General features: G+C 26.7%; 1 protein-coding gene across 1 annotated transcript; it reads right to left on the bottom strand.

Annotated features, from left to right (window-relative positions):
• LOC109352294 (uncharacterized protein At5g39865-like) lies at positions 1,206-2,915 on the bottom strand. Its single transcript, XM_019594215.1, has 2 exons — positions 2,551-2,915; positions 1,206-2,443 (listed from the first exon to the last, which is right to left on the bottom strand). Exon 2 carries the CDS (start codon positions 2,437-2,439, stop codon positions 1,594-1,596), a length of 846 nt encoding a protein of 281 aa, XP_019449760.1. The 5' UTR covers positions 2,440-2,443; positions 2,551-2,915; the 3' UTR covers positions 1,206-1,593.

Genomic DNA, 14,033 nt, shown 5'->3' with positions numbered 1-14,033 from the left:
ATCGTTGTTAAAGTGGGCAAAGTCCTAACTTTTGTGTACCATGAAATATTAATTCATTAGAATTGGATATTAAATTATTATATAACTCCGGAAAATAATCTGCACCAACCCAATCATTTAAGATTTTTTTGGTACTACCAAGTATATTTCCTCACCTTTTTATATGTGTGAATGTCTCTCTCATCAAGTATCGCTCTTAGGAATTGAATGCTAACATTGTAGTCTTTCTGGGGAACAAAAAGAACGTACACTACTAAACCAAAGTTTTGTTGGTAATTACTTAAGATCTAAATATACCAAACATTCAAAGTAGAACATAAACTTCAATAAAACCTCTAGAAACATCAAGAGAGTGCTACATATATTCCATCAGAATCAGAGTGGGAAAAAGGTGACAATAACTCAACATTGCATTACCAGGACCCCTTAATAGCTTACCTCCAAAGCAAGAATATTCAATTGTATAATTGTATACAAAAAATAATCAATTATGTAGTCTCCCCCCTTTTACTTAAGGACTGCATCTTCAAAATTCACAAATGACTAATGAGATGGCACACTAAATGCATCTATGTTTGTTCAATATGAAGATGGTGACAACAATTCCACATTTCAATCCAAAATTTCATGAAGAAAAGGCATAAATTAGTGTTTTGAACATAAAGAAATTGGAAAAGTGACTGGTTGTTGCTCTCTAAACAATCTTTAGAAACAAAAGTTGCAAACATGAACAGAGTAGTCTATTGAGATGAAGGAACTGGCTATGGTGGCAACATAGCAGCACCAATGTAGTCACTGCTAAAACTCCATCTTTTATTTAAGCACATGTCATCTATCATTCTTCCATGTGACATAACTTTCCACTATCAAATAAAGACAGATATGAGAAGATAAAAGCACAACATCTAAGAACAAAAATAAGTATCCAAAAAAAAAATTATTGTTATCAACTATCAGTGATTCTTGTTTGCAACTTATTATCATCACAAAACTAGATCATAAATTGCAGGGAGCATAAACCCATCCCAAACTGATGAGTACAATTTCTCATTGACACATACCATTTTTCTGCATTCTGATGTGCTGTACTGAAATAGTTCAGCACCAGTGTGTTATCCCAAATCAAATACAAGACATATGAGGATACAAGTAGAAACATGGCACCAAAATTTACATCATTCTGCTTCTATTAACAATAATATTGGCATATCTCTTCAATCATAGTACCAAATAATATTTACATTGCCTTGAGGAGAAACACACCTCAGTTCTCACTGTGAATAAAGTACAACAAGCTGGAATAGTCTAAAACTTCTTTTTTCTTCATATTTTTTCTTACAAAAATAAAAATATAAGCACACTCATGAACAAATTGATGTTCTATGAGGAGCTGAAGAGAGACCATCAGCTGATATCCCAATTCAAAACAAAACAAAAACTATATTCAAAGAGACCTTTGAACTATATAACAAACCCTTGTCGTCATCATCAAGAGAAGTTATCCGTCTTCGTCGAATTATTTAATGCAACAACAGAGCTGCAAATTGCAAAAACAACAACTACACATTAGATTTTTGAGAGGATTCCAAATTCTCAAAAACAGCAATTTGGACACCTAATTATGCCATTCTCATTGCATTCCAAGCATCTCTTCATCAACCCTTCATCCTCATCAAACAACTTCCTACTCCCACTGCAATTCCCACAAGGCACAAACCTCACATCCCCACAACTCTCACACACAAACCCGGGTTTAGTCCTTGGCAACCCTTCTAAAATCTTCCCTAATTCGCCAACCTCGCAGAGATACTTAATCATATCAGCACCCCCAAAATACTTGCCCCTTATAAAAACCTGAGGCAAAGTTACAGTCTTTTTGTTCTTCTCACCCAACACACTCATCAATTCCTTCCGATATGCAGCATCCATTGATATATCTCTCTCATCAACCAAAACCCTAAAACCCTTAAATATCATTCTAACAGCATAACAATCCTCAAACGTTCTTCGAATCCCTCGCAAACTCGTGAAATACAACACGATTCGATCACCAGTGCCCGGTAATCTGATTTGATCGGATGAAGAATCTAAAAAGCCTTGCAATTTTGTAGATTTTAGCTTATTCGAAAGCGAATCATCATCTGAACTATTGAATGATCTTGAGGATTTCAACTTCGAATTGAGAACCGGTTCAGCGGGTTTAGGTTCAAAGAGATTGCAGAGCTTCTTCACAAGCTTGCCACGAATGGATTTGACAGAATCGACGTAGAATTTGCTCATTGAACCCTCGCGTTCAAGGCTCGGTTTTTGCGACGGTTTTTGTGTGCTTGAGTAAACCGTGGTTGATGACCGACTAAGAAACGGAAACCTAGACATCATCGTTGTTGATGACGAAGACATAGAATCGTTGTTGGTGTTATTGTTTCCAAATAATGCCATTAACCCTATTCACAATTAACACAAAAGTTTCAATCTTTGAACTTTCACATGATAAATAATTACAATCACACAAACACTTCACAAAATTTATTTATATATATAAAGTCTTACCTTTTTTAAAGAGATGGAGAAGGGGTGGTGGGTGGAGGTAGAGGGGAAGCTCCGGTGCGGCGGCGGAGGATGATGGTGGTGGTTGTGTTTTGATATGTACGAATTTGTTGTCGTTTTGAAGTACTACGTTGTTGCGTGAATTTGTTGTGTCGTTGAAGCTATTCAGTTTTCTGGTAAAGAATAAAGAGTTATTGAGTTTATATTGAGGGTTGGGAATAGAGAAGAGAGAGAGAGATGATTGGTTCCGTTGTTTTGTTTTGCTTTTTTATAGAAATTCGGAGACAAAACTTGTGCTGCACCTGATTTTGAAATAATCATCTGCTGCACCTCATTTGGAATGATCCAGAGATTTAAATTTAAATGTTTTATATATTATGTATATAGAGATAAAGAAATATGCACTCATGGTTGTAAGAGTTTTTCATTATCACTAATTCATTGTATCATGTGTAATTTGTTTTAAAAGATCTTTAAATTTTAATAAAAGTTATGCAAATAATAAATGGTAAATGATACATAAAATATATATGTATCTTTATATTGTCAATATATATATATTATTTATCATTAACTCTTACACAAACTACTACAAACAATCAATGATATATAAATATTATACTATTTTTATTTAATTTTTTTCTTTCTAATTTATTAATATAATATTGGCTATCGTATAAGGATTTAATATGTATACAATGACAGTGTAAGTGTTTTTACACTGTCAGTAAATCATTTATCATTGATTTATTAATCACCATTGACTCTCAAACAAAAGTAGTACAAATCAATGGGATGATGTATTGACAGTGTAAAAAACTTTACACTATCAGTGTACAAATTTTAAACTCATCATATAATAATTATGGTGATATATTTCATTAATTAATTAGAGTAAATATAGTAGATTTATTTATATAAATATTATTTTCAAACATATAATTCGAGGAAGGATTTAATGACTAATCATGTTATAAATAACTGTTAAGTTCAATGTATGAATGATTATTATGTCATTTTGAAAATTATAAAAAACATTCATACACAAACTAGTTTTAATCAATTTTGATTAATATTTTTTAGTATTGACTAATTTGTTTTGAACATAATTATATATCTGATATAATTATCCTACTTTTTTGGTATTGGATCTATCAATGGTTTTCAATTTAAATCTGCCAATATCATATGTTATTTATAAGTGTGCATTATACATTTGATTTGTTTGATTTTTGGTATGATTTTGTTGGAATAAAGAAACCACATACAATAAATAAAGTAATCAACAGAATATAATTATTATTTTTATTTTAACTAGCAGGTTGATAGACACAATTTTAACTAGTATGTTGACCGAGAACATTGCTATAAAAACTGGTTTGTGCCGGCCGGTTCAATTGGTGAATCAGTCTCAATACCGATATGGTACATTGATTATATCGGTCATGTAATCATACTGGTTAGAACTGACCAAAATCAGTCATACCAGTCGGTTTTCAATTGAACCGTACCAGTCATATCAGTCAGTTTTATTTAAAATTAATTTTTCATGAAATTAAAAAAATATTGATTTTCAACATTAATAACAATATATTATATTTTTATATCTAATTTCACCGGTATATGGTTTAATTAGTGAACCACCAGCGGTTGAATCACTTTACAATTATATCAGTACTCTAACCGATTTGATGACCAATACAATATTAACAATATTGTGAGAGAGAATCGCTATTATCAGCCCACATCTTATTCTTTAGATTGAGTGTTCAATAAATTAAATTATTATCAAATTTATTTGGTTATAAAAACTCTTACATGATTGATTGATGTGTATATCTCTTCTTATTCACAAATCTATTGATTGTTATTATTCCTTATTATAATACATTATTAAAATATTAATTTTTAATTATTATAGGAGTAAGACATGCACTATACTGTAAAAAATTTCACCAACTAAAATTAATCCCATAAATAAAATTATTTCTCATCTCATGGTTAAATTATTCAAAATAGCATTTCGACTTTTAATCCTCAGTGCATATTAATACTAAGATAATAAAATACTATAATGCTGATGCATGTACTTGGTACAATAAATAATTGGGTAAATTGTACTAACACCATATGAGTTTTAGGAAAATAGTACAAATTATCCTTCTCTTTTTTAATCTACACAAATTATCTCTAATTATACATATAGACTATATTCATTATTTATGTAAGAGAGATAAATGTCATTTCTTAAACTAAGAAATGACAAAAACTGAAATTAAGTCAAATAAAATATGATATATTTTGAATAAAATATAAACTATTATAAAAATGAATGTCTATTCATTATTTTTAGTCCACTACAAACTAATCGATAATTCTAAAGACAAGTTTAAATCACTTGTATACTATATCATATCTAATTAAAATAATTAATACATATTGATTCTTATATTATATCATTTTTTATTTAAGAAATTACACTAAAGTCTCATACATGGATAGTTAATATTGTATAAGTTTAAAAAAGAATAATAATTTATGTAATTTCACTTAATTCAGATGGTGTAAGTGTAATTTACTCCAAGTAATACTTGCATAATGAAAATCATGATATAGTAAATAGTAATTTTATATATAAGCATTCCAATCTAAAAATGTTCCTTTGAACTTCTCAAATAAAAATGTTTAAAGTTTATGAAATAATATATTTAGAGTGCAAAACTTTAAGATGAATACATTCAGTAGGATCACTCATTTAGGAGGTATTTAAAAATAACACATTAATAGTATAAACAATTTAATGATGTGTCTTTTTTATATTTTTTTATTAAAAATAAACATATATAATCAAAATGCCATTTAAACGATGAACATTAGAAACTAATTAATCATCTATTAAAGGATTGAAATATTATATATATATATATATATATATATATATATATATATATAAATGAATGTGAATATTAAGAGTAATAAACAAAATAGTATAATCATTCCATATATGTATTGGATTTTTATTAAATGGAAGAGTGATAAATATTCACAGCAAATATTTGTTATAAATAAAAGATATATAAGAAAATAAAAGTTTATAACAATAGCATATAATTTTCATAGATTATTTTCATTTTTAAATATTTCAATCTCAAATATGTATATCTTTTGTTTTTTTGCATGTCCTCGTCTGATACAAATTAAATGATGTAAACATACAAAAGTTAAACTTTAGTGTTGCCTAAAGTGCATAACAAATATTTTAATAATTTTTTAGACAAAAATCGAATTGAGTCTTTAAAGTCTCTTCCTGTAATGTAATGATTTTACAATAGTTGTTGACTTCCTAACATAACATTCATATTTTATGCAAACTTAGGATTAACTATAGCATCATTCACACAGACATTTTTCATGCAAATTTAGAGACTTTGGACCAAAAAGTCAATAATTAGATAAAAGTGTTTAAGACAAACTAAAGGTAAATATGAGATGTTTTAAAGTCAATAATCATGTGTAAAAATGCTGAAAGATGTAAAAAATATAATGTAGCTAAGAAAACATTAAGAAAGTACCGTGTGAAGTGAGAGATAAAGCATAGGTTACACAAATCTCTCGGTAACAAAGAAGGGGAAATACATGTATACATGTTTGCAAATTATAAGAAAGGAAAAATAAGAGACTTGGATCAAGTGAATTGCAATAAAGATGTAGATGAAAAGGTCTTGGTGCATGACAAATATATTAGGAAAAGATGTTAGAAATGTTTTTATAAGCTCTACAATGATGGCCATGATTGCTTTCTACTAGACTAGACATGAAAGAAGAGATTCAAAATTATCATTTTATAATAGAATTTGGGAGTTTGAGGTGAAAGAAAGTTTCAAAGTAGTATAAACTGATAGGAAAAGAAAGACGAGACTTGGGTCAAGGGAATTACAATAAACATGGCGGTGAAAAGATCTTTGCTTTTACAAGCTATTCAATGATGATCATGATTCTTTGCTTTCCACTAGACTAAACATGAAAGAAGATTTTAGAAATTATACATTTTGTACTAGAATTTAGGAGTTTAAGGTGAAAGAAAGTTTCAGAATAATACAATATAAATAAATATATGGAGTAGGTATTGTACTCATTGATATCTGTAGGGCCCTAAGAGAGTAAAATATTAGTTGAATTACCTAGTTGTTTAATTAGATCACAAAGTTTAAGATGTCATAAAAGAGAATGAGAAACATTTTAATCAATATTTATAAGAATAATGGTGACATGCAAAATTGTGTAAAGTATGAGAGAATATTTATTTAGTTTTATATTTTATTTATTAGAGAAATGTGATTTTTATTGTAATTGCTATTATGCTACTTATTAATTTTAATTTAAAAAATTATTTTAATTTTTTTTTGGGAATTAAATCAAATGAGTTGAAATGTTATAACACGGTCATTCAAAAATGATACGAGGAAAAAAGATGATATCATGACTCCTCAACATCTTTGATTAATCCAAAAAAATTAGATATTTGATAAATGATTATAATAAAATTTTCATATAAAATTACTTTCCAAAGATAATAATATAATTAGTTATCATTTTAATTATAGTAAGATTATGATTATTTTTTATCATAAACAATTTTTTATTTCATTACGGGAAGATTCATTAGTAGATAAAATTTGATTTGATTGTTGCCGTTTATTTATTTACTATTAAACTGTCATTTAAATATATATTTTTGATACTACTAAGTGCATTCTCTCATATTTTGGGGTAAGAAATTAATATTTCCCAACAAGTTTTCTTAGGAATCAAAACCTAAATATTGAGGATCGACCTTATATCACTAGACTAACTTCTTGTTGGTGTCATTTAAATATTAATACTACATAATGATTGTGTAAATATTTTCTTTATTAATCAATATATTATAGTTAAAATGTATTAATTTATATGACAAACAGAAGAAAGAAAATCAAGGAAATTGAAATACCTGATTGGATGCTAAGAGGTAGGACTTCACAAATTTTTTGGACTAAAATGGAGGGGCCACGTATCAAGCTCCTATTCGCTAGAGGATTGATGGGGAACAGGTGAATGGCGGGATGAAAGAGAATGTATAGTTTAATCGTGCACTCATCCGTAGGCAATATGATGCTCTTGTATGGGGTAGTGATCTATTGCGGTGACACACACTTGCACCAGACTACGTTTCACAATGTGATGGGTTGACTCTAAGAGTCAACAAAAAAGAAGCGGATAGCATGTGACTGATGTTGATTCGCTCTAATTGAGTAACACGAGATTCAGTTGTGTAGTTGCCCACCCGAGATTGCCATGCCTAATTTTCTAAACTGGACTTTCTCTATGGTTTTGCATTGTGTTTCTTTTCTCTGGTTCTGTCTTGTGCCCCTCTCTTTCATTATGTATACTCTCATATTTATAGTGAGAATTAGGCATGTATTTTTTTATAAATAAAACAAATCATTGCCTTCAATGTTTTGAGGGAAATATTATCTCCCCTGATCAAATTCAGTTTTGTTATCTTTCTACCATGTCATCGTTATTAAAATTCGAATTTATTTTTACTCTTAATTTAAAAAACTAAGTGAGAAAAAGGTTACCTTTAAAAATTCGATTTTACCTTTACACCTTAGAAAATGTCGTTTTTTTTCCCCTAAAATAACGTAATAAATTTTATAAGGCCAAAAGGTTATTATAGTACCTCAATTGAGTAAAATAATTATTTTGACCCAATAAAAATTAAAAATAGCCAAAAAGAACTTGTTTAGAGTAAAAATTCTATAAAACTTTGAAAGTTATCTCTAATAGGTCAAAAAAATCTATATTGAATGTTATCTTCACTTTTATTATGGGAAATTTAGACATGATTTTTTCTTAAAATTGATTCCTTCTCTTAAAGGGATAATAAGTGACAATTAATTCAATCAAAATTCCATTTTAATTTTATTTAACTTATTTCAATTATAATTATTGTATTTTAAAAATGCAACACAATTGATATCAAATTTATATGATTTACCTATTTTCATATTGCAACCTTTATTTGTTGACCAATTTTTTTATGAAATCATATTACTAAAGATTTGATCTTTTTAATCCAAGTGATTTGCGCAACACAATTAAATAAGAGAAAAAGATGTATACACCGACAGTGTAAGATTTTTTTACACTGTTACATCATTATCTATCATTAATTTTTAATTATGTTTGACTTTTCACAAAAAGTAGTCCATATGAAGGATAAATGATGCACCGATTGTGCATAATTCTTTACACTGTCAGTACATGCATCAATATTACACTCATTAAATAAATAGTAAATTTTCTATTTTAAATTGATTTGCATATTTTCATATGGCAATCTTTAACTTATTTGTTGATCACTTATTATCCTTAATTTACATGATTTGATTATTTTCATATTGCAAACTTTAATTTCTATGATTTGCTTATTTTTATATTGCAACCTTAATTTATATATTGACCATTTATTTATGAAATTTTATCCCTAATGATTTAATTTTTTAGTCAAAGTGATTTATGCAACACAATCAAATTGATATTAAATTTTCTATTTTCAATTGGTTTGCATACTTTCATATCGCAAACTTTAATTTATTTGTTGAACTAATTTTGATGAAAATCAATCTCCAAAAGATTCTACTTTATCATAAAATATTTTTTGTCAAAATTAATTTTGAAGAAGTATTTTGTTGGGCCTGATAAATTTGGATGTTCACGAAAATCAACTCGGCTTTATGTTGGAAAGTTCAACCATTAAAAATGTATACTTATTATAACGGTTGGTAGAGAGATATTGAAGGAATCAAAAAGGTTTTATAATTCTTTTCATTGACTTGGAGAAGACGTAAGATAAGGTTCTTACAGAGGTATTATGGAAACCTCTAGAGAAGAAAGTTATTTGAATGGTCTACACTCAAGCAAACGAGTATACGTATGATGAGGTCAAAATCAATTTGAGAACACAAGTTGATATCTCAAAATATTTTCTTATTATCATAGGACTATATCAAGGATCAACATTGAGTTCAACTTGTTTATATAGGTATTGAATGTGTTTACTATGCATATCTATGAACCAACACCACATTGTATATTTTTTTACGGATGCATGATATTGCCCTAGTTGGAGACTCATATTAAGATTATGTGTATGAAATGTAAGTTTAATGAGATGAAGTGTAAGTTTAAGGAGATTTTGAATTATTGTATAGGTAAATATTAAATATCATACTATATCAGACACCATTAGATTTAAGTCTCTTAGATTAATCATAAAGACGAATGGGAGATCGAATGAGATGTAAAACCATACGATTCAAGCGATATGAAAGAAATGTGTCAATCAAGATTAAAGAGAAATCACCATATAAGTATAAGACTAAAAAATGGAACTGGATATTGAGCAGTAAAATGTCACTAAGAAAATAAACTCAATTATCAATGATGAGATTGCATCCGATGAATGAACATTAAGTGATATACGATTAAAAATAAATACATCAAGATTTGGTTATTGTCATTGTTATTGTAATATAAGCAAAATATCTCATACTTGCATCATATAATATAGTCTCATGCACGTTACTTGTTAAAAATTTATAATATGCCAGAGATTCTTTAAATAAAAAATATGGCGAGAAAAATGCAGCTCAAATGATAAGAAACTAATTTTTTTTAAGTAATGTTTCACACTATAGTTTTGTGAGTAGAATAAAATAGGTAATATGATAATTTTATTTCTTAACCAGTCTTTTATTAAGTCATTTTCTGCTGGCATCCCAGTTTTTTCAACATTGGAGATAATTCATTTCCATTTTTATGTAATTTCCATATCTGAAAGTTTTAGAAGAGACAAAAGTGTTATAATAATCACAAATTGAGTCAGTGTTGATTTCTTAATAATTTTTCAGTGGTTGGTTGAGTAATGAGTGATTTTGACCTAACAATATTTAATTATAATATTAGAATAAAGTTTATGACAACAATACTCTAAAGACATTATTTAAAAAATATAAATAAAAATAACAAAAATATACAAATAAAGCAAACTAGTTTTGAAGAAAAAAAACAACTTATGCATATTTCAAATATTTTGAAATATGAAAACATCATTTCTAAGACATTGTTTCCATTTTTCTATTCCCTTTATAGTACTTATTAACATTCCCATGTACTTATTAACATTAATTTGTGATTATTATTATTATTATTTTTTTACATACATTAATTATTATTTATAAAGAAAACGAAAGAAGAGGATTTAAATAACCTAGTGATATATCTACACTATTTTGATTGTTCCACTTTTTATTCTTTTAGTTTTTTAGTTTCACTGCCAGGAGAGGAATGGGGCACTTACCCAACAACTTGTAATATTTGATTATTTCACACACACACATATATATATATATATATTAGATGTTTTGTCAACAGTTGTATGAAAAATATTATAATATTTTTATTTTATTTATATCATCTCCAAAGCATAGTATAAAAATAGTTTTTTTACTATTTTACCTTATTCATTGTTATAATAGACAAGTGATATTATGGTATTATGTTTAGAAGTAATTTATATTTGGTGGAAGATGACTAATCCATAACCTAATGAAAATATGTTACAATTTTCATATTATAAATTTGTATTGATATCTCCCTACAACCTAAAATTTATGGGCCCCTTTAGATCATCAGTACTGATTTTAGTTTTTACGTAACATCATAAGAATATATTACTAGGTTGTCTAAAATAATTATTTTCCCTATATATTATTAAAACTATAACTTGAAATCTCCAGCAAAAATTTTATATATAAAAACAGTATCATTTATTTTTTATAAAAGCGCTTGAAAATACTCAGGTTTTGAACAACACCCTGTAATGGGAGTTTAAATTTAAAGAGTTGGTCTAGTATGTTAGATACAAATTCGGGTTTTTTTAAATGTATGCCTTAATACACATATTAAAAAATCTATTAAAAAATGTTTTCTGAAAAAAATGTAGTTATCCGTATCTACTCTCTTTGGAAGGCCAACGATTTTACATTACTAAACATCACACAATTTTGACATGTAATATTTAAAATATTAATTTTGACCATCTAATATTTTTATTCTTTATTATTATTTTGTTTAATCAAATGTAAAATGACTCACTTTATTTCTTCAACCTTCTCACTCTATTATTTTTATTTCCACTCCATTATTGACTTCTAATTTTTTAGAATAACCAAAACAAAACTGCAAATTAAAATTAATTTTTTATCTACATGAATTTTTTTATTAATTAGGATAGGGTGCCTAAAATACTCCAAAACATAATTACAAATTATATCTTTTACAATTTAAAATAATTATTATGACTATTATCTCATTTATATTTTGTACTATATGGCTCCTAGACAAAAGTTCATGAGCTAATATGACATGTGAGAATAAACTTCATGATATGAATAGTCCTATACAAAAATTAAAATGAATGAATATGGTTAATCAATTAATGTGCAACAACCACACATTTGACAAATATAAAATTTTGCAAACAAAAGTAAAGATATAAGAATAATTTTTTTTCAAAGAAGAATTCAATAGTTTTTACAATTTTGCTAATATGTTATATTATTTATATTATATTAAGAGTATTACATGGCTCTTACACATCGTATTACTTATGTTATATTGTTTTTTATAACATTAGATAACTAATATTAATGATGCATTTTTACATGTTATAAATCTTAGATGACTAATATGCATGAACATTTTGTATATGTTATATCTATACTATATATAAAGCTAAAATATCTTATAACTACCCACATATAGTATTTTTTGCCTATTTTACCCTCCTAATTAACTATTACTATAATGTTTTCTCACATAATAAAAGAAATATTATTGGAAGTTAGAGTAAGTTACATGCACAAAAATATCAAATCGCCAATGCAATTTTTAATGTAAGTTTTAGTAATATCATAATTCATTATCATATTTTTCTATTACATAAATTATAATATTATCTATCTATATTTATACTTCTATACTATATATAAAGGCAAAACATAGTATAACTTCCACCATGGTATAATTTTTACTTCCTATTTTGTCATTCACATTATTTAATTTTTACAAAAAACCATATAATCCTAATTAATCACCACCAATACATTAATTAACCACCAATACATTAATTAACCACATCTCTCACCTTAAACTAAATATTATCAAATTATACTATAAATTACACCGAATACAACAAATATATTCTAATTATAAAAAATAAAATATATAAAAATTAAATATATAGTATCATATAATACTGACTGACAGGCACGAAGTACATGTACACACTAGTTATATATAAATCCAAAACATCTTATAACTACCTACATATAGTATAGTTTTTTGCCTATTTTACCCTTCTAATTAACTATTACTATAATGTTTTCTCACATAATAAAAAAGAAATATTAATGGAAGTTAGAGTAAGTTATATGCACACAAAATATCAAATCATCAATGCAATTTTTAATATAAGTTTTAGTAATATCACAATTCATTATCATATTTTTCTATTACATAAATTATAATATTATATATACTCAATAAAAAATAATATAATTCTCTAAAATGAAATATATAAAAATTAAATATTTAATACTAAAAAATAATAATGTGGGTTGACAGACACGAATTGGCCGTTGATATGTTTGTTAATAATAATATAACTGATTCCCATTATTTTAATTTATAATATTATATTATTTTTTTATAGCCCAACGTTATATTGATTTTTTACATGTTAAATGTTATATCATTTTGATTGATTTTGTATACTGAATGTTTCACCCACATATTTTTTCTTTCTCTTTCATTTCTTAAATCATCACCTTTCTTTCTAAAATTTCATCAAATCTCATACTCAAACATCTATTTTCTAAAATTTCATTAAATCTCATACTCAAACATCTTTCAACCTTCTCATGATAAGACTTTTCTAAAAAAAAATTCTCACTTCATTGACTCATTTTACGCTTTCTCAAATTAACAATTTGTCTACCTTCTTCACAACTTCTAAATATTTATTTTTTCACACGTAAATTTTCACAATTGAAGAACTTGTGGGTAAGACTTTTATAACGTTTACATTTTATCACAAGCCAACATTTTGTCTATATTCCTCACAATTTCTTCATGTTTAATTTTTCCAATTTAATTTTTTTACAAACTAAAGAACTCACCACTAAGGCTTTTCTAACATATTTCTTTCCATTCAGTTATTTGTTTTTTACTTTTTATCACAAGTTAATATTTTGTATGCATTGAAAGTTCTCGTGATTTTACGTTAGTAAACATTATACAATTTTGATATGTAATATTTAGAAGGTTAATTAAATGCAAAGTGAACCACTCTCTTTCTTCAACTCTCCCACTCTATTCTT

The sequence above is a fragment of the Lupinus angustifolius genome, chromosome LG07 (assembly GCF_001865875.1).
Source record: "Lupinus angustifolius cultivar Tanjil chromosome LG07, LupAngTanjil_v1.0, whole genome shotgun sequence".
Lineage (NCBI taxonomy): Eukaryota > Viridiplantae > Streptophyta > Magnoliopsida > Fabales > Fabaceae > Lupinus > Lupinus angustifolius.
The sequence above is the reverse complement of the archived record's forward strand: the minus strand, read 5'-3'. Positions and strand labels throughout refer to the sequence as shown.

What these genes read in the sequence shown, in the direction of transcription:
- LOC109352294 (XM_019594215.1), bottom strand. Translation starts at nt 2,439, where the DNA reads ATGGCATTATTTGGAAACAATAACACCAACAACGATTCTATGTCTTCG.